The sequence below is a fragment of the Paroedura picta genome, chromosome 1 (genome assembly GCF_049243985.1).
Source record: "Paroedura picta isolate Pp20150507F chromosome 1, Ppicta_v3.0, whole genome shotgun sequence".
Classification (NCBI taxonomy): domain Eukaryota; kingdom Metazoa; phylum Chordata; class Lepidosauria; order Squamata; family Gekkonidae; genus Paroedura; species Paroedura picta.
In genome coordinates this window covers 108,354,468-108,376,912 of record NC_135369.1, presented here as the reverse complement: position 1 = coordinate 108,376,912, position 22,445 = coordinate 108,354,468, and the positions used below count along the sequence as shown (strand labels likewise).

Here is a 22,445-nt window from a genome sequence, read left to right as displayed (position 1 = left end):
GAGAAAGAGAACATCTTACGGAAAGGCATCCACATACATAGGCAGGTCAGTAGTATTATCCCTTTTTGCAGGTGAAGGCCCAAATGAGAAAGACATCATCTCCTAGAAAGAAAACGTCTTTCATATTCTACACTTGCAGAAGATGTTTTAAAGACAATAAACTGAGTTTTAAGGTATAGAGATTTGTTTATATATATTTCCTCTTCTTCAAAAAATGTGCAAGGATGATAACAAAATATTTGGTAACTAATCCTTTGCATCTGGTGTATTTCACACTTCAGTGGTTGGCACTGTTTTCTCACTTCTTTTTTAAATGGAATCAAATGCCATGACTACTAAAAAAGGGCTTTCTAATTTTATGTTATTTATTGCTACAGAAAGGAAGGGGGCAGAACTTCCTAACACAGTATAAATAACTTTGTCATCCTGCAGTCAACATATATACTCTAGAGGACTGTAAATAAAGTCACCGGAAATCTTCATTAATAAATCTTTCACAACTTAATGCTCTTTAATTTAAAAACAGTAACACCTGAGCACAAAAATAAACATAAAAATATATCCTTACCTACATTTTGAGGAAAAGCAGTCAAAACAAAGTAGACTCAGTTTGGCAACACTGTTTGAAGAACTATTTGCTTTAACATATAATACAGATTTCAGTTAAAAACATAACCATTATTGCATCTCTGAGTTATGGTGGCTGGCATCTACTCATAGATTTAATTACAATTGATGTTTGTGGATGAACAAATGTACAAGTGTTGAGAAAGCTAGGAAAATATAAGAATTTATTTTTATGATTTGGGATTTATTTTTCCTTGTTTTTTAACACTTTCAGAATTACCAAATACCAACCAAAACTACTGCATGCCTTTATTTGAACCAAAGTGATACCTTCCAGAACACCAACTCATGTTTGCACAATGGTGCCCCTCAAGTTTAAAAGAATATCTCAAGCTTGAATATTTGATTACATTTTTAAAATAACTTATTTTACTGTTAAGGAAATACCAAATTCATATATGACACTAACCATTCTGAGTTTCATTGGAACACTGAGTTCCACTGTGGTAGATAATTCATGGTCTCACTGTTGAATCTTTGGCCACCCACACTGTTAAAAAATTCTAATTGTCAATGTAAATGTTTGACAATACTTCATGTTTTCCACCATGTGAGATTCATTGTTCTATACTACAAAGTAATGGCATATTTTCCCTCGCTTCTTTTGAAATATGAAACCAGCATTCAATGCCAAAATGTAGACTATTTTCAAAGGATGTCTGGGTCAAAGGCATCATCTGAAGTCCCACTTGCACTTGTTGCTTTCACAGTCCTTTTCTTCTTCTTCGTTGTGTCTCTCTTAGTTTGCTCCTCAACTCTATTAGATGTACAATCATTATTTGCCTGGAATTCTGTTTTATTCATTTGTATGGTTTGCTTCTTTGTCTTCTTTTTTGTGTCTCTAGGAAAATTCAAGTAAAAAGACAGAGTTAGAGATTTCTCAAGCCTAAAGTGGTTCAACCAGGATTCCCCAAACATTTCAATTTTAGATATGATTTACGTGGATTTATTGTCATAAGATTTCCTTTATGGAGGCTAAAATAGTTGCTCTCACAATGCTGGGACACACCAGTACAAGACCAGGAAAAACTTGTCTAAATATGCTCCTCAGTGAAAATGTTTAGCTGAAAATTCTTTTGAATAAATTTCATCCCATGTGTTCTGGTCTGACCCTCTGGGGCAACAGAAAGCCACTCTGCTCCATCCTCTATGCTGATTTAAAAAGAAAAATTAAAAGCTCGGTGATCTAGTGGAGAGCGATGGCAGATAGTGGAAACTGGGGCCAGGAAACTGTTGTTAAACCTGATATGTGGAAGCCCCACTGCCGCTGCACTTTACAGCTGGCATACTGGCAATGGTGCAGCCCTATGCTTTTCAGAACATTGGATGATAGTTGCACCACACATTTCACACCATCTTTGGATAGTCTACTGTGGTAAATACTCTTCTTTTGTAATGGCTTTGCTAGAGCAATTAGCCTCATTTAAGGGAAGCATCCTAATTTTATTTATTTATTTATAAATTTCCAAACTCTCCCTCTCCAAACTTGGTCTCAGGGCGGTATACAATAGTAAAAAGGATACAAAATACATAGAAATCTGGGTAGAATTCAACTAAAACTAGTTTCTTAACTCCTACTATTCTGTTTCATTCTAGACAAAACTTCCCAATGACCCAGGCGAACAAGCTGAGATGTATTTCAGAAAAGCCTGGCTTGAAAAGGAGGTAGCCATCTAACAGAACACCCAGAATGGGGGGTAGGCAGGGGGCTCAGATGGATGACTGAGGTGCAACCAATTGCCCGTGCTGTTCTGCAGGCCCTTCAGATCATTGAGAGTTTCATAAGGGACCACATTTTTGCCAGCAGCTCATTCCACCAGGCCTTTTCGGCCCTAGCTTTGGTTGAGGCCAGGTACACCTTTTTAGGGCCAGGGATTGTCAACAGATTGGGGGGGGTGTATATGGAGAGGTGGTCCCTCAGATTTTTTTGTTTTGTTTTTAAGAGCTAAAGGAAAAATACTACGACTTCCAGCATCTTCCAAACAGTAATACAGAGAAGGATGCTTTATACAACTGGTTGCTTACTGTGGATTCAGGGATTCAGGGTCATTTTCTGAAACAAATTGTGGGTCTCCTGACATGCTGATGATTGCTGACGTCTGCAAAAGAGTACAGGAGAATAGAGATAGAAGAAAAATGGGGTCAACACATGTACAATGAAAAACCCACAGGCTTCCTGAATGAGGAGAGGATATACCTCGCTTCACATAGAAGGTCTGTCACCCATGAAATTCTCACACTATGTGGTTAAAAAGAAGGAAACAGTTCCTCAACTTTAAAACCCCCTTGAAATGTTCAGGTGTTTGTAGAAAAAAACAAGTTATGAGACTATGCTTCAATGAGTATTAAACTTAAAAATATTAGTTATTCTCAAACGTTCTAATACTGAAATGGTCAACAACATTTTACTGGGTGAAGGAAAGTTTATTAACAATATGGCACACCAGTAGTGAATGTTTCTGAAATATTAGTTATATTCAGCACAAGTTTTTTTAAGTAGATGGAGTTTATTAATTATAAAATACAAATTAATCTAAAATTTTATCTAAAATTTTAAAAGCTGTCAGTGGTTGGGAAAAAAGTTCAGAAGTTCACAATCTATGGCATAGTGACAAAAATGTATAAGCTATGTATCATGTATTGTACAGCTGTTGTGTTTGAAACGAATAGGAGACAGCACATGTGATTTTGACTAAATCATTTTACTAGTCCATGCAGAGGAAAGCAAATGTGTGGAGCAGAAAATATAATGTTAGACTCTGAAGATCTAAGAACAAGAAAGCATCAAGGTGAGATTCTATGTTTTGAACTTCACTATTACTTTGCCTTTTTGGAGGGGGCATGTTTTCTTATGTATGTATTGCATTTTAGCCCTCCTCTTCCCACAAGGTGCTCAAGGCCTTACAGCCTTCCTCTTGAAATACCCTCAACAACGCTAGGCCATTTTACCATTATTTATATACCACCCTCCTCTGCAGCTCAGGGCAGTTTATAAGGGAAGTTTTTTTCATAATACAGTACAAGGAACACTTGGAACATATAACATTTCAAAATGATGGAATTTGTAACAATAAAATATGCAACACATTTGGCAACAGCTCAATCTCAGGCATTCTCTGTGGCCAGTCCATTGCTCTGGAATGGTCTTCCAGAGGGGGTTTTGGTGGGAGCTTTTAGTTCCTACATTCAGAAGATATGTCAGTTGGGTTCCAGATGGCATTTGGAGTGGGATAAACTGTGTTTGTCAGGTCTTTGTTTTAACTTGCTGAACACTTAGGGCAGGGGTAGTCAACCTGTGGTCCTCCAGATGTCCATGGACTACAATTCCATGGGAGGACCACAGGTTGACTACCCTGACTTAGGGTTTCTGTGTCCTGCAGCTGCCTCAAGTTTGGAGAGATAAAGCAGAGTATGACTATTTTAAGTGATATAAACATGAGTCACATTATTCTTCTTCAGTTTATCCTGAAGCTGGACTGAAATAAAACTATGAGTTTAAAGTTAACTGGCAAGCTTCATGTCTGAATGGGGATATTTTGAAATAGTACAAATATAAAAAAGTGTGTGTGTGTGTTTTAGGAAGAGGCTTCCTACCATATATTTACATATACATGGGTGCATTTTGGAAAGTAATCACAAAACCCCTGTCTCTCCTGTATGTCAACAATGCTCTTATTTTCCCCAACACTCATACTATAACCTAGCCCATAATCCAGTGAGAGCTCCTTTTGTTATGCTCAAGTGGCTTCTGAATGCTTTTTTTTAAACACCTGATTCTCATGTGACATACAACTGGCTCAGAAACCTTCCCCCAGGTTTCAGAACTCCCCCAGATTGCCATGTGGTGTGGAGGTGGTATTTAAACTCAAGGGCATGTGATGTAAGGTGTTCAGGTTTATAAATGACAACCCTAAAGTTGCAGTCATTATACATGTTTAGCAACATTAGCAGTCCTGTCTGTCAATATCTGGGTGCCTCAAACTCGATTAAAGACTGATATTTGTCACATTGGTTTTACGTGGAATACTCTCTTTCCTGGCATAGGTTCCATTTTCATTCCACAGTGAATCTCGTTTACACTACTATTTTTATGATTCAATCTTGTTTTATTTGTGAACAGCAGGGCTCTGACCCTGGGACATATACATTTTTGATTATAAATAGGAAATATTCAACTTAAACTGAATCAGATAAAGAATTCTGTTGGGGGGGGGTCAGCTGACTACAGACCTGGTGTTTAGTCTGACTTGGAGGGGGCTACGTGGTCTCATAAAGATCACTCCTGCACTTTCAAGTTGCTGGTAGGTCAAGTCCTTATGCTAGATGGTCAGGATCCATCTGTTGAATTATTAGGAATGTGCAGTGCAATATAAATCAAAAAAGATCCTGTACTATTGGCATATAAACATCAACGTAATAAACTGTAGTATCAAAAGTTCTTTTGCTAGAGTCTTTGACTCTTGAACCCATCCAGTGCTAATGTCTTTCCACACTGATGGCATTATCTTCAACATAAACACTTTAGAGCTTTTAGCCTTACGACATGGTCTACCATAATTAAGTCCTTATCTCTGGGAATGATAGGAGCTCAGTAATCCAACCACAGAGAAATAGGTGTCTGAAGATCTATGTAAACATAACTGATCGAAAATCAGCCTGAAGCTAGTGGAAATGTTATATAGAGGATCTCATCAGGTTACATCTGTGACACAAAGTGCTGTTTATCAACTTTGGATGGTCCTCCAAAACAGAGATCTATCCTCTGAGAAACCTCCAGTTTAGATGAGTGTAATATACTCTATAAAGAGCCTCTTGTGGCACAGAGTGGTAAGGCAGCAGACATGCAGTCTGAAGCTCTGCCCATGAGGCTGGGAGTTCAATCCCAGCAGCTGGCTCAAAGTTGACTCAGCCTTCCATCCTTCCGAGGTCGGTAAAATGAGTACCCGGCTTGCTGGAGGGTAAACGGTAATGACTGGGGAAGGCACTGGCAAACCACCCCGTATTGCAGTGGTCCCCGACCCGTGGCCCGCGGCCCGGTGCCGGGCCGCGAAGGCCATGTCGCCAGGCTGCGGCTCCCTCTCCCCACCCCCCCTGCAGTAAAAAACTTCCCAGGCCACAAGCTTGCAGCCCGGGAAGCTTCTTACTGCGGGAGGGGGAGGGAGAGGGAATCAGGGCCGCGCATGCCCAGCATGCGCAGGCGGGCAGTTGCCCTGCCGGTCCCCAGCCTCAAAAAGGTTGGGGACCACTGCTCTAAGCAGTTTACCAAGTCACAATAATAGAATAAATTGATCTGAATCACCAGCTGCATTACCAGCCCCTTATTGCATGCTAAAACAAAAACATTTGACTTCGTATTAGAAAGGTATATATTAGAAAGCATTTTCTGACATTGAGAGCCATTTGCAGGTGGGATATGCTGCCTTCTTTGTTGGAAGTTTTTAGAAGGAGATTGGATGAGCTCCTGTCAGGATTGTGTACTTTTTTAGTCCCCGAGAAGGTGAGGGGCTGGACTGGATGGCCCGTTGTGGTCTCTTCCAGCTCCATGTGATTCCTATTCATATTCAAGGATGGATGAGGCATCTGGAATAAGTGAAGCAGCATTCATTTGCTTCCATTTCTCATGTGAGAAATGACAGAAACAATTTCACTGCCTTGACCTAGTAAAGATCCCTTATCTGAATGGAATCTCTATGTGTTTTTGGCTGTCTCCCTGAGAATGCAAGATATCCTTTCTTTGTTGTACTGTAAGTTTCAACAACTCTTACAGAAGAGCAACTAGTGATTATAGACACCCAGTCCAGCCAAAGTTAACCATTTAGACCCTTTTGATTTAATAGATGTGAGTCCAAAAGCAGCCTGTAAAATGAAATTGTTATTTTTTTTGCATCACAATACAGCTGACTTACGACAACCCCATAGGGTTTTAAGATAAGAGATGTCCAGAGGAGGCTTGCCATTGCCTACCTCTGAATCATATCTCTGGTATTCCTTGCAGGTCTCCCATTTAAATACTAGCCAGGGTGAACCATGCTTTGCTTCTGAGACCTTGTGAGGTCAGGCTAGCCTGGATTATATATTAAATAGGTACCCCAAAAAGGGAAATAACTGCCAGAAAGGCAGCACAGAAAACAGATAGATAGATCATAAATAGACTCCAATTTCAACTGAAGATGTGCAGGAATAAAAAAGAATTTAATTTTTCAAGCTTTGTCCAGTTTATCTAAATAGTATCTTATACTGTTCTTAGCAGTTTTAACAGGGGGTGGAAGATGTGTCCTCTAAAATAGCGATCCCCAACCTGGGGGCTGCGGACCACATGTGGTCCTTCGACTAATTGGAGGTGGGCCCCGAAGGACGTCTTCTCCCCCCCCCCGGCCCTTTACTTCATCCCCCCCCCCAGCCCTTTACAACACACTTCATTGTTGTGGCGTGTCTCTATCTTATTTTGAAGGGATGTTTAAACATTACCATAGCGATCAGAGAGCGTTAGGGTAGTGGTTGAGAGTAGACGAGTAAACTACCCCCCCACTGGGCCTCAGTAAAAGGCGTTGAGTGGTCCCCGGTGATAAAAAGGTATTGAGTCTGCCATGAAAGCTCTGGAGGGCGTCACCCCAAGGGTCAGACATGACTCAGTGCTTGCACAGGGGATACCTTTACCTTTAATATACTCTATGCCTTTATTTGGAAACCTCAACAAATTCAAAATATGGCAGCCAGATTGTTAACTGGGATGTACTGCTCCTTACATATTTTGCTATATTAAAAGAGCTTTACTAGCATACAGTTTGATTCTGGGCACAATTCAAAATGCCATTATTGACCCATATAGCCATAAGTGGCTTGAAGCAATAGTAACTGAATGACTACCTTGTCCCATATAATCTGTGTGTTCTTTCAAGTCTGCCTCAGAAGCCCTGCTGCAGCTGGCTCTACCTTAAGAAGTAAAGCAGCCGGTGACTGCAGAGAATGCCAGAATTGAGAACCAAAACTGATCAAACCTACATATTATTACCCATTTGTGGTGGTCCATGTGGGAACTAATGACATGACTGTGAACTCAGTTGTATGTATTAAGGCTGACTATGAGGCAGCTGAAGCAAATGGGAGCACAAATGGTATTCTCTTTGATTCTGCCTATCAGGGGAACAAGTTGGGAACAGAAGGGATAGAAACCACTGGTTGCATTGGTGGTGCCAACAGGTGGGATTTGGATTCTGGGATCACAGGATAGGTTCTCTAGAAGAAGGCCTACTAGCAAACAATGGACTTCATTTATCATGGTTAGGGAGGACTGTGTTTGGCAGGAGCCTGGGGAGATTCATCAGGAGAGCTTTAAACTGATGCCACAAGGGGAAGGAGATGTCCAACACAGGGATTCTAATAGAAGAGAGCAAACAGTAGTGGCTCGGCAGAGAAGGCCAGTTCAAATGAAACCAAAGGTAAGAGGCTGCAGGTGCCCACATGCCTATGCAATAAGAAGGAAAAGCTTGAGTGTCTCATGCAAACAGAGAGATATGATTTAGTAGGCATTGCTGAGACTTGACAAAACCATCCACATGACTGGAATGCAGTAGTGGATGGATATTAATTCAAACCCCCTCCCCCCGAAAATGTCAACTAGGAGATAGACTGGTGCTATATGTGAGGCTTGCATACTGGCGCTATATGTGAGGCTTGCTTGTCAAGAAATACTAGAGGAGAGTGGCACTCCAGTGGAAATGATCTAAGTGAAAATATTTTTTGAGGGGAAACAAGGAGTATAGCAGTTAGCATCTGCTACAGACCAGGGTGAGGACATAGATACTGCCCTCCTTGAGCAGCTGGATAGAACATCCAGGCTATAGGACCTTGTAATTATGAATGACTTCAATTTCCCTGATGTGTGCTGGGATACAAACTCTGCTAAGCATATAGCTCAGCCATACTCAACTTAATACTGACCAACAGGCAAGACTGTTGGTTGGGATGAAGGATGTGGGGAGTCCAGTGAGGAGTGACCATGCCCTCCTAGAATTCCTTCTTAAATGGGGGGGCCAAGGAAGTTCATAGCCAGATGTATATGTTAGACTAGCGTAGGGCAGACTTTAATAAACTCAGAGACATGATGAAAGTCATCGTCAGATATGTGAGGAGCAAACATAAGGTAAATAAGGCAACAGATCCACTGTTGGATGAAGATAGCAAAACTAACAGACAGAAAGCAGAAAGGCTCAGTATCTTTTTTGCCTCTGGTTTTCTCTTGAAGAATCTACAAATTTAGCAAGGTATAGTGATGGTGATGGGATAACATGTACAGAGAGGTTGTCAAGAGGCATCTGGCTACACTGGATGAGTTCAATTCCACTAGGCTGGGTGACGTGCACCCAGAACCTTTGTTCTTCATCCTCAGGTCCTCTTGGAGGACTGGAAGAGAGTCCTCCCAATCTTCAAAAAAGGGAGGAAAGATAACCCAGGAAACTACAGGTCAGTGAGTCTGACCTCTCTGACAGGGAAGATAACAGAGCAGATATTAAAGGAGGTGATCTGCAAGCATCTGAAGGACAATTTGTTGATCTGAGGAAATCAGCATATATTTGTCTCCCAAGAGGTCCTGCCAGACCAACCTAAGTTTCCTTCTTTGACCGGATGATAGGCTTATTAGATTGTGGAAACTCAGTGGATGTTGTTTACCTGGATTTTAGTAAGGCTTTTGACAAGGTTCCCCATGATGTTCTGATGGGTAAATTGGAGGACTGCAGATTGAATTTTCGGATAGTAAAGTGGATATGGAACTGGTTAGAATACTGCACCCAAAGTGTAGTTAACAATGATGTTTCATCAGATTGCAGGGCTGTGAGCAGTGGGATGCCACCGTGCTTGGTACTGGGGTTGATACTTTTCAACATTTTTATCAATTTTCTGGATGAGGGGGATGGAGGAACTACTTATTAAATTTGCAGATGACACTGAATTTGGAGCAGTAGTGAACACCCAAGAAGATAAGAGTTCAACAAGATCCGAACACGCTGGAAAAATGAGCAAAGGAGAACAAGATGCAATTCAATAACTTGATATGTTATTGTTATTGTTATATTGCTATACTGATATTGATACTGTTCTATGGAAATGTTCCATAATGTTTTATGTAAACCGTGCATAGCCGTAGGGAAGGGTGGTATAAAATATAAACAAACAAACAAACAAATAAATACGGAGAAGTTCAGAGTTCTATATCTGTGTCGCAAAACTGAGAAGCATGCATACTGGATGGAAGGTACACTTCTGGGTAGCATGGCATGTGAACAAAATCTTGGAGTACTTGTGGACTATATGCTAAATATGAGCAGATAGTGTGATGCAGCAGTAAAGAAGGTGGGAAGAGGCTGCATTTGGTCCTTCTGACACCTGGTTCTCACCTAATGGGGGAATACTACCCAGTGACAGCCACATGTCATTGGAAAGAAAATGTACTTTTTATGTATATAGCTGCCTAGGAAATTCTACTGATTATTATCTGAGGCTACAATCTATTGCCACCTTTAGATATGTAGCCGAGCATACTATACCCAAGCCTGGTAAAACATGACCTTAATATATTACTGGGCAATTCAGTAAACAGTTAGTGACAGGTAGAAAGAAGCATAATCCATTTGAATTTTAATGTTATGAATGTTGTAGACATTTCTACTGAATTACTGAGTTAAATAATTTGTAACTAATAGCTTTATTGTAGTTAACATTCATTATGATTATGCACTTGGATTGTTACTATGCCATTAAATGTTTTTGGAATTGAAACTGATTGAGTTAACATTCACTTCTCATTTTCAATAATATAAAATATTTTTCAGGAGATACTGCGAATAGTTATTATGTGAGTATAACAACTTCCAGATTCACACTGTATGAATTGCTGAATCTATGCAAGTCCATGCATTAAAATTAAGATTTGCCGAAAGCACTTGGCAATTACTCTGCTAACCACAAAAAAGGAAAATGTAATCCTGTATTCCATAATGTACAGCATGATGCCCTCCCTGCCAAATACTCACCTCAGGCATCACAAGTGATGCTGCCTCTACTGGTTCATTGCACAGAAGAGGAGTGGAATCTTCTGCTATTTCAGAGGACGGCTGTTCTTCATGATGTGCTGCAAATGAATCATAAGTCATTCAGTGTGAAGGCCTGAAAGGGATCTGGAGATCATAGAATCCAGAGAACTCTGCTCATGGAATGAGATTTTCCTGCCTTCTCTGCTTCTCCTACAACCCTCTGAGCCCTGGAAAACTACTTGTGAGAGGCTGGGTGGGTGAGGGACGATACATGGGCATGGGATATGATACAAGGGGATGCAGGCAGAGGAGAAACTATGCACAAATCAATCTCCTTCCTCTTGTGAGTAGACATATTTAGTTTTGGTAGCATAAGCAGGAGTTTGGATCTAACCCACAGTATTCTTGGGATCAGTGTTTCCATTACCCCTCAGTAACTTAAAAGGTTATTTAGTATATTCAATTCACCAGTTCAAATCACTGATTTTCGTAGTTCTTCCAGGACTGGACATCTGCTTAATTTGCAGAAAATATACAGTCTGCATATGTCAGTAATTCTCTGTGCAATTTTTTTCCCCAAGCACACTACCCACTATGTCTTCAGTATTTAGATAAATACAAAGCTGAGTCAAAGAAAGTACAGGATACTGGGTTCAGATACAAGACTGGGAAATCCTCTGCTCTCAAATCTTGGAAAGTTGTTGCTGTATTTAAAAAGATCCACAGCTTCATTGAAGAGAGATCCATTAATGGGTATTAGCCATGGCTGAATGGGGTCTCCCTGTTCAAAGGCAGTAAACTTGTAAACGCTAATTGTTGTGGGACAGCAGCTGAAGGAAGCTTGTGTCTCAGACTTCCTCTTGTGGGCGTTCCAAGGCATCTGGTGAGCTGCTGTATGAAACTAGATACTAAACTAAATAGACAGGTAATCTGAGCCTGCAAGCTCTTTCAAAAGTCTTTTCTTCCATCACATTTGACAGCAAAAGGCTAAGTACAATATCACACGGCATTTAGCATATAGTAGATAAGATTTTCCACTCCAAATGGGGAAATACTTGGAAGTTTTGGGGGTGGAGCCTGAAAAGGGCAGGGTTTGGTGAGGGAATTCAACAGGGTATAATGTCATAGAGACCAACTTCCAAAGAGGCCATTTTCTCCAGGTGAACTGATCTCTGCTGCTTGATCAGTTATAATCTCAAGAGATCTCCAGTCACCATCTGGAGATTGGCAACTATAATGGTAGATCACTATATTCCAGTTTAAGAAAGGAAATTGGCCATTGTGCATTACTTTGATTCATCATCTTTTCAATGGTACAGAATGATACATTTCTGATAATTAGTTAAACTCCTAACGCATACCATACTACAGAAAAACAATATACCTACATTCTCCAACCACGTAGTTAGCTGGAAAGTAGCCTTGCTGTCCATTCATTAGGGTGCCAAACCACCAGTTATCATTATCTTTGTATAACACTTGGATAATGTCACTGCGATGGATGGTTAGCTCATCTGATCGATGCGCGGTGTAGTCATAAAGAGCCACTACCTAAAAGAGAGATAAGACCACCACAGCTTTATCACAACTGTACCACAGAGAAGAAAGGCCAACATTGACTTCCTGTTATAGAAAAGTTTCTGTAACTAAAGCTACGGTGGTGAAAGTTGAGGCTGTTTCAGGTTTTGTTAATGGAGCAGACGCTGGTGGGAACACAGCAGGAGAAATAAGATAAAACAGGTTGTGGGATTGTAGAAAGGGCTAAGAGCAACCAAAGGCACCAAGATTAGCTTCAAAAACAGCAGCTGTTTCTTTTATAAGTAAATAAGTTTTGATACATTTATTTTCTTAGAATTGTTAAACCATTTCCAGAACCCACTGTTTTGAATTTATCTGTATGCCGATACAAAATAATTTTTAATTAAATAAAAATTTGAGATATTACTCCAATAGAAGAGGCCTGTAGAATAGATCTTTTTGATGAACTAATTGTAATATGTATTTTAAAATTGTTTTGAACAATGGATCATTTTACTCTACAGCATTGGTGGTCAAATCTTCTGCTTTCAAGGAATCCTTTCTACACTGACCTGTCTGTTGAAGAGCCTCTGCAAACAGCAGAGAACTGAGAGGAGAGAAACAAGCTTGTTGGGTAACTTCAATGGTTCATGTGAAACAAATGTGCCTTCAAGAAAAATACTTAATGCTTCTTTGCAACAACATGTTACAAGGGAAGGTGGAAAACTGTAAACAAGCCATCCTCCAGGGAGATTTGTCCACCATTGCTGATCCTTCAAGAAAACACAGTCCTAGATATATCACGTTGGAGGAATACAATTTTAATAAACGTCCTACTTAAATTTGCATCCACTAATTAGTAATTTCCTGATTCTTCACAAGAAGAAAAATTTGGATTGTTCATAATTAACTGGCAACATTCTTGAAGAGATTGAGGAGCAAATCCATCAATCTAGTACACCCCCTCCAGGCTAATCATTGGGTCATATCATCCAATACATGATTAACAAATTTTAAAAATCAGTTAACTGCTACCCATTCGGTAAACCCTTCCAGGGCCATCAAGAAACCCCAGGGTTTCATAAAACCCTGGTTGAGAAAGCCTGCTCAACACACCATACTTTTAAAAAAGTCCTTGGGTGAGGGAACATGAATTAAACAGGGGAAACAGTGTTTCTGTTGCATTTAATAGCTATAGTTCATTCCATTGCTGATGTCTAGAACTTGGCTCCATTAGAAAGTCCGTAATCTGTTGCTAGGCAGACTAGAGCCTCCCAAAGAAAAGGGAAAGGGAGGAAAATAGGATGAGACAGAAAGAAGAGCAGGGGCAATAAGGCCACAATAAGATTAAAACTGATTGTTGTCTTTTAAGCAGTGCCATCTTAAGCACTGAGTTCAACGGGCTTTGAAGGACGTAACTCCTGGATTGCACTGAAATTCTGCCTTGACTGCATTGTGATACAAAGTAAACTGGTGATTATATTAATGAACCTCAGAGACTTCAGTCAATTTTTCATGCTTGGTAAGGATCCTCCTAGTAACTCAAACTGTAAGTGATCTTGCCAAAATAGAGGACACTACTATGGTTTGCTTTTCCCACTTCTTAATGTTACTGCCTTTTTGCACAGAACAACTGAACGTACACTACTGTATTTTCCCATATGGTTTTTGTGTTCATAGCATCCAACAGAATTCTGAGCGACTGCATAAGCATTATGTTTTGAAAGGCTAGTCACTTACAGGGCTGGCTATAGAAACAACTAACATCATTCCACAAATAACTGACCTTATTATACATAGCCTGGGCACTGAAGGACAGCAAATTTCCAAGTCTCTTCCTTCAGTTAACTGACTTGTCACAAGTCACTACTCCATATGATGCATTTATCCATATTCTAGGCCTATTAATTTAACAGACTATTAACTGTTCTACTATAAGCTCTCTTCATGATCACAGTTACCTCAAGAGTCCTCTGGTCAGTTTCCTCCTGACCAGAAATCCCTCAGTCAATAGATGTCACATGTATGGTACAGAATTGTTAGTAACAAGGCCTCAAAGAACATCCCAAAAATTCAAATGTATAAAAGGGGCCTTGCAAAGACATTCAAAGACAGCAGATAGTGTGATAAAAGGGACATTTGACTATAGCCTCTGAGTCTGAACTTAACAGCATTTTAGAAGTTGGTGGTGATATCAATGAGGACACTGATCCTTCTGACTAAATTCACATAGTTATTTAAACACGTCATTTTCCACATTGCCTGGTATGAGTTAATGATGAGATCAGGATGCGAGCAGAAATTGGTTTCTGACTTCCACAATACTTGCTTATCACCTGTACGTAGTATTATTTGCTGCTGTAACACTGGTAGCCATGTTCACTATTAAAGTGAAAGTGGCAGAACTCTCTTGTAATTGAATCGTTTTCAAAAACATTAAAAGACCTTTGATGGATCCTAGGACCATTTTGAGTAAGTGAATGCAAGTGCATAGCTCAACATGGCTTCGAAACATTTTGTTTCCCTAGGTTTAAAATATATTAGTTACATTTGGATTTGATATACATTTGTTAAACCAGTGGTTTAAATTGCAGGTCACTTTAGCTAATTGTGTGTAATATTTGCCAAATAACTCTTCAATCAGTACACGACAGAAGAAAACAATGAAAAAAACTGCCCAGCACTTACTGTTTCTTGGACAGGGCTTGAATTAGTGTCTCCTTTCATATATAATGATGAAGCTGGAAACTCACCACTCTAGAAGAAAGTATTTAACATTAACAAGTTACTTTAGTAAAACATTCTAGAATCAGTGTTCAACTTGGAGTCAATAATGGTCTGGATGTGGGTGAACAAACTGATACTTAATTTTGACATCTAGTATCTGACAAAGGGACTTTTGTCTCTTGGAAGCTTATACCCCCCAAAATCTTGTTGATCCAAGATACTACTGGGCCCATATCTAGTTGTTAATTCAGATGAAATAGAGGTTCTGGGAATTAATGGAAAGAGACTTCAGATTCCTTCTATCTTGGGTGGAAGCTATTCTCCTCTTGAAAACCAGGTTCACAGCTTGAAACTGTTTCTCAACACTGCTATTACCTTAGAAAAAAACATGGTTTGGAATGGTTTTGCCCAATTTAAATAGGCCCATCAGGTACAGACCTAGCCACAGTGACCATGCCTTAGTTACATCTAGACTGGACTACTATAATGTGCTGTACTTGAGGCCTCCTTTGAAGAGTGTTTGAACACTGAAGTGAGTGCAAGAAGCACTGGCTAGACTGCTGGTCAGGGCCAGCTATTGGAAGCATGTGATCCTGATATATTCCTGTCCAGGAATTAAGATCACAGGGAGAGGACCTCCTGACTGTCCCATCAATAAAATATTATTTGCTAGGTATTATTTGAGAGAGAGAGAGAGAGAGAGAGAGAGAGAGAGAGAGAGAGAGAGAGAGAGAGCCTTTTCAATAGGAGCCCCATGATTATGGAACAGCATCCCCAGTGAGGTACCCGGCTAGTTTCAGTCTTTAGGAGGTAGCTGAGGGCTGTTTTATTTAGGACTGCATTTGATTAATTTTATCAGTAATCTTGAACTGTGCTTTAAATTTTGGCTTTTATATTTCTTATATATGTATTTTTATATATTGTACAAGCCATATTGACAATATAGCTAATAAATATTTTAAATAAATAAAACAAAAAATCCCACAACAATCCTCATTTTAAATGTAGGCAGATGAGGTCTGAGTGCAAAATACAAGCTTTGTACTGGGAATTACCAGGAAAGGATTGAAAACAGTCAGTACTATATCCTGACAACAGATCTATGTTGCAGCCTCATTGGAATACTGTGTATTTTTTTAGTTGGTCAAAAGGACTTTTTTGTCTAGGTTGGCCTTCAATATCTTCCAAGTTAGGTTCCAATGTGAGAAGTAAGTCAGGCTGGGAGAAAAGAACTTGGGAGGGACTGAATGGAGTTAAGCCTGAGAAAGGGGAAAGGATCTTGCACTTCTTTGCTGTAACTTAAAATTGTACACTCAGTCCTTTGTATCTAAGTAACTGAAGAAAATTTGTGTTTAAACACATTACTAACTCATTGCATCTCTGGTTAAACTAGAGAACTATTGATGTTTACTTGGTAGTACCACCATGCAAGTTTGAGCCTATTATTTAGTTTTCTCTCTCTGATATAAGGGTTTGTACAGTAGGCAACACTGTGAAGGCAGTAACTTTTACCTGAAGGGAAGGAGTGGCTCATATTTCAGGATGAGTCATCATTATGATTATGATTGCTATTCTCATTATGATTCTTTTTTTAAAAAAAGATATATGTGAGCTCTCCAAAAAGCCCCATCAAGCTACCTTCAGCTGAGGTAAACTTTAGGAAATAGTAGATTAAAACATTCATTATGCCCTGGGATATTTTGAAAGCTTCCAGATGTTGTACTAAAGTTTTATTAAATATAGATCCAAAGAACTTCCATTTAGCAGGAATATTTATTTTATTTTTTATTTTATGTGTAACCTCAATTTAAGGGATGATGTAACCTCCATTTAAGGGATGATAGGATGATGGTTAGTGTGTCATTTGTACGCATTTAAGTTATAAAAAAATGCTTCTAACTTGACAATGGTGCAATTGTCAGGACCAGTTTTGTAACCTGAAGAATTAGCAACCAAGAAAAGATGGTGACTGAACAGTATATGCATGATGAAAATTGACTTAGGATTTTCCAAAACCTGTGGATCTACTGAAGATTTAGGGAACCCATTGTTTATAATGAGCTGGCCGGCTTGGGCTTGAATGGTCACCGAAGCGGCTGAAGTGCACAAGCCTACCCAACTGCACTGGCTCTAGATTGAAGACCGGAGCAAGTTCAAGGTTTTGGTTTTAACCTTTAAAACCCTAAACAGTCTGGGACCACAGTACCTATGGGACTGCCTCTCTCATTATGCTGCCCAAAGAATACTTGTATCGAGCAATTAAAATCTGCTCAGGATCTCTGGCCCCAAAGTCCAACCAGAGCATGGTGGTACACTATACCAACCGAGGGCATGGTGGTACACTGTACCAGGTGGTATCACAGAGCCCTGAGACCTTATGCAGTTCTGCAGAGCTTGTAAGACTGAGTTGTTCCTTCAGGGTTATGGTTCAGGTCTGGGGTACATAAAAAACTTTGCTGACCTCCTTGTCTAAATCCACCAAGCTGGTCCTTCTACAGAAAGGATATTCCACATACTTTCCACTGTTCTTCTCTGGATAACATCAAGCAGAGAGTTTTATAATTTTGTATCCCAGTAATTTGTATTTTAATGAATTTGCATTTGAGATTTTATATTTTAAATATGTAAAACTTTAAATGGTGTGTTTTTACATGCTGTAACTGCTCTGAGACTTGGGAAAGGGCAGGTTAAAAATACAAAAATAAATAGATAAATAAATAAGGTTGGTGACAAGAGATTTCTTTATACAAGGGTGCATTACAGATTGAGGAGTACCAGGCATCATAGCTACCACATACAGAACCTCCCTCAACCATTTCTTTACCAACATAGCTTTCATTTAATTTGCTAATGTTCCTCTAGTCTAGTAAACTTACATATGCAGTTTTAACCTGTAGAAGTGTAAATAACTTTATAGGGTCATCGCTGGACACTGTTGGGAGCTTCAAGGGCAGGGACATGGTGAGGGGGTCAAGGCTATGCAAAATCATAGAATTCTTGATGTTCTTAAATGGGCTGCATCACTTTCAAGTTTTCCCTGGAGGTGGTAATGTTAGTACTCTTCAAGAATCACTGGCTCTTCGAGACACTTGGACTCTTTATGCACGGCGGCAACTTCCCTGCGCTGGCACTGTGCTATTGCAGCAGGGCACGATGCCCCGCCATTTCCCATGTATGCATGGGAGCGGGGCATGCTGGGTTGCCCTGGCGTAGCACGCATGCGCTTTACACCGGGCCAGGAGAGCCGGATTGCTGCTAGCCAAGGTAAGTGAAGCGGGGGGGTGGGGGAAGTGGGGAGGGGCCAGGCTCCCTCCACACACACTGGTGGGGCCAGGGGGGTCACCCCTGCCATCTCCATGGCTCCACGGAGCTCGCAGGGGCGTGTGGTGTCCCTTAAGGGATACCGTAGGGTTGGGGCTGGGCGGGCCGACATGCCTGCTGCTGGCGATTATGCACAGTGCCGGCCCGCCACAGCCCCGGCTTACCCAGGAAACTACGAAAGATCCCGCGTTTGCTTAACGCGGGCCTTCCGTAGCCCTGGGCCGGGAGGCGCCGACACAGGCGGCAGCAGCAAGTGTTATCGGGGATTTTCCCCAAGTGCTGCTGCCGCCAAAGCGGGCAGTACAGCCCGTGCATAATGGGCCTTGGTGAGGCATGATTTCACTTCCAGATTTTCTTTGAAGTGACATCACAACATCAACAACCATTTTTAAAAACATTATTTCTCTTGCTGACTGCTGGAAGACACACATAAACTCTAATTCATATTGTCACAATAATGGTATAGCCTGCTAGAGAAGGCAGATATGTAGTGTCAGGATTGTTAGAAACCCTGCCATAAATTAGCCTGAGTTCTTCCATGACAGTTATATTGCTTGGTGCCTGGTTGCTCCAGGTCCTGTAATCATGCTAACAAGTAGAAAGTGAAATGTATGTTATTGTATCCATTATCTCTTGCTGGGGCCTCTCGGCTGGGTCTGGTTTCACTATCAACAGTGGAAGACAGTCAAGGCCATGAGAATGTAACACTGTTTTTAATTGCAAGTGTCTCTTCTCTCCCTCTCCCCTCCCTTGGGAACTTTCAAGTTTTGGGCGGGAGAATTGTATTGATAAGAAGAAGCAAATCTGCCCTCAAGCCAGATTTGACTTCGCTAGTCTAGATGTTTGTAGTGCTTCTCAATAAAGCTTTCTTATTATTAAGAAGTTAGTTGTGAGTTCTTTCAACGTCTGACACTATCTGCCAAGCATATAGTTACATATAACTACCATGAAGAAGAAGAGTTGGTTCTATTATTATTGTTGTTGTTGTTGGATTTTTAACCCACCGCTCCCCTGAGGCTCGCGGCAGGTAACAACATGTGAAAACCCCATAAAACCCTTATACATAAAACCCCTAAAAACAATCCCCCCCCAACCCACCTGATGGCGGTGGAACTATCCGGGAAACCATGGGTCACTGCTGATATGCCGCTTTTCTTTACCTGAAGTCCGCACTCCTAACCAATACACCAAACTGGCTCTCAAATATACAAATATACTGTGCACCCCCCCCCCCCCCCCGTATTATTCAGTTCAGGTCTGTTGGACTTTTTAAAAATTGGGATTTTCCAAAAATCCCGGATCCCAATACCAGTAAAGTTTTCAGTTCTTAAATACATTTGGAAATTATCCAAGAGATCCAAGAAGAAATAAACCTCACACAGCAGTGGCAAAGTTGCCAAAAACCAGCTGGGTGTGGGAGCAGATTGCTCCCACCACTCTACTCTCACCACTCACCTGTTTTTCAGGTTGTCTTTTGCCGTTACTTTAAAGTGAGTGGATAAGACAGCTTGAAATAGCTGGGGGGGTACCTCCTCCAGCCACTTAGCTCTTTTGGACTGCTCGGCTGTGTTTTGCAGCATTGCCTATCTTACCAGTAATTCACAGAATTATAGAGTTGGAAAGGACCATAAATTCCATCTAGTCCAAGCCTCTGCTCAATGCAGGATTAGCCAAAAGCATCCATAATTATCTGTCCAGTTGTTGCCTGGATACTGCCAGCGAGGGGGAGCTCACCACCTTCTTAGGCAGCCTTTTCCACTACTGGTATCTAGCTGGTACTGTTCTACACATAGTTTAAAGTTAACCTCTGCTGCCAACAAAAACTGCTCCCTGCCCTCCTCCAAGAGACCACCTTAAAGACAGCAATCGTGTCCCCACTCATCCTCCTTCTCCTCACGTTACCTGCTTTCACTCGTTCAAACAACTACCTGTATTAAGCAAGAATGGCAGATGTAGATGAACTATGTGTTTCCCAGCATGGGTCCACTAGTAACATAAAAGATGGTTCACATATTACCTAAATCCATGATGCTTTCAAAAGGGTGGAATGTACCTAATGGTATATAAATTAAGGGCATATATATTGACCAATTTGCATGATCAAAAAAAGGATTGGGGGAGCAAGTAAATCAGGCCTACATATGTGTTTGCTTTATGTCCTTGTGTGTGTATGGAACCTCTTTCTCTTTCATCACACAAAGGCAATTTTCAACCAGGCAACTGTGCAAATTCACTCACCTCCTCAGTTAAACAAGTCCTAGATTTAGGCTACTGTTCAAACAATTATTTTAGGTGTACTCAAGTGCCCACTAGCCCAGAAGCACTTCTGGTTTGTTTGCTTTGAACCTTAGGCAAGAATACGGCATCAAACACTCTGCCTTAAAACTGCCTGAATTTACAAGGTGGACTACCTTATGTTTCAGGCACAATTCAGTCAAAATTAAGCACGTACACTTCACTCACTGGAACTAACAGGCTGATAAACACATGCTTAATTCTTCCATGAAAACCCACAGGACTTAACTGAAATTATAATTACCTAGATAGCATTTTAAAGCGCTTTAATGGCAATATCTTATTTATTAATTCCCTTAACTGGACTGTGAGACAATGCAACATTATTTTTACTTATTTGTAGGCATTAGTGACGTGTTAAAACTAGATGAGCTGAACTCTGGATAGTTCAGCCTGACAAAATTCCCAATTTCATTATAAATTTTGGAGTTGGAGGAAAACCCTGCTTATAAACTATCTGGGAAGAAAAAACCCAAGAGTGACAGTAGTTAAAATGCTATCAATGTAAGAAGTAACAAAACTACTTTTGTGCACGTTTTGGTCTTTGTACAACATGGATCATTAAATGACTGCTAGTGCTACCACGGTTGCTTTCCCGGCTTTTCAGAGGACTATGATCCTTATTTGATTATAGTCCTTCAAGCATTTAATGAGCATGAGAATCTATAATCTTCCTAGAGGAAAAGCTGTGCCAGGCTGCACTTTATTGAGTTCTGCGATGTACAAACACAAAAAAGAAATGCAAACACAGCTGCTGCGACAAAGCCTACAGGGCTTTTTTTAAAGGAATGAATGGAAATGTAGGTGAAATAATTCAATTGCTAAGAGTATTCAAACATACTCCAAAACAATTTTGATCCATTCTTTCTTAATCAGAAACACTTCTCTTTCAACTTTAAAGGCCATCAATTTACATAATGTTAGGAGAAGTTTTCTACCCATCACCATTAAAAATAAACAAGTTTAATATAAATAGCATAGTGGACCCCCCCCCCCCCTCTTTAGTCTAAAACTGTCAACAGAGATTCTGGGCTGACATCTCCAAACATTCAAACAAAAATGTTACCCTGAAATTTTATGGGCTGCTGTAGTCCAAAAGTAGGACTTTTCAGTACCAAGTAAGCAAAACCAGTTTGCAGCTATTAAAAATGCTTAAATGTAAAGCAAATTATTACAAAAAGTATGCAGAACACTTTTGGGAACCCCCCCCCCCCAAAAAAAATAAAAATAAATAAATCCGAGACTCCACTGAGCATCAAGGAAGTTCTGGTACACATGTTCTTTGATGACAACCCCATATCAGGAGAAATTACCAGCATATTGATTTAAGAATTTTATATCCCACCTCAGAAAAGTCCTTTTGGTGGTTTCCAGAAAATAAATTAGTAATAAGCTTTAAAAACTAGCATAAAAACATACAAAAGAAGATATAAAGCTAAGCATTATTTAAGAGAAGTATTAGAAAAGCAGGCAACTGTGCAATTAAAACACAGCAAAGCCTGGAAGAATAAAAATGTCTTAATATGGAGCCAAAAGAAAAAGAAAATAGATTATCATGAAAGGTCTTTGAGGTATTATATAAATCATGTGCCACTATAGAAAACATCATTTCTTAGGTGGCCATGTTTCAGAAGACAAGGACACTCACATATTTACAAGCCCATTCACACATTACAGATTGTACTGGTTCCATCCAAATCCTAAGCCAGTGTCATGTATAATATTCACATGAGTCACAAATGATCAGTGGGTTCTCCTTAGTTCTCCTGCATAGAGCACCTGATTCATATATTTCCCCATATATCATTTTACTGACTTGAAATGGTCCAAGGGATGTGCTATTTGGTGTATTTGGTCTGTTGGTGAAACCTGTAATATCTATGTGGCGTTCTTCAGTAGGTCAAGAAGCATACCCCCAGACCTTTT

The 22,445-nt window shown here is 40.2% G+C and overlaps 1 protein-coding gene across 10 annotated transcripts in view; it reads right to left on the bottom strand.

Moving 5' to 3' along the window:
* Positions 1-482: 482 nt before the first annotated feature.
* AHI1 (Abelson helper integration site 1) overlaps positions 483-22,445 on the bottom strand; it is a 131,970-nt gene continuing 110,007 nt past the window's right edge. For all 10 annotated transcript variants that reach the window (XM_077352040.1, XM_077351984.1, XM_077352033.1 and 7 more), the window contains 5 exons: positions 14,865-14,933; positions 12,047-12,209; positions 10,659-10,756; positions 2,653-2,726; positions 483-1,468 (listed from right to left, as the gene is read on the bottom strand). In XM_077352040.1, coding sequence (XP_077208155.1) covers positions 1,276-1,468; positions 2,653-2,726; positions 10,659-10,756; positions 12,047-12,209; positions 14,865-14,933 — 597 coding nt within the window. In that variant the 3' untranslated portion in view covers positions 483-1,275. The remainder of the gene's footprint in view (positions 1,469-2,652; positions 2,727-10,658; positions 10,757-12,046; positions 12,210-14,864; positions 14,934-22,445) is intronic.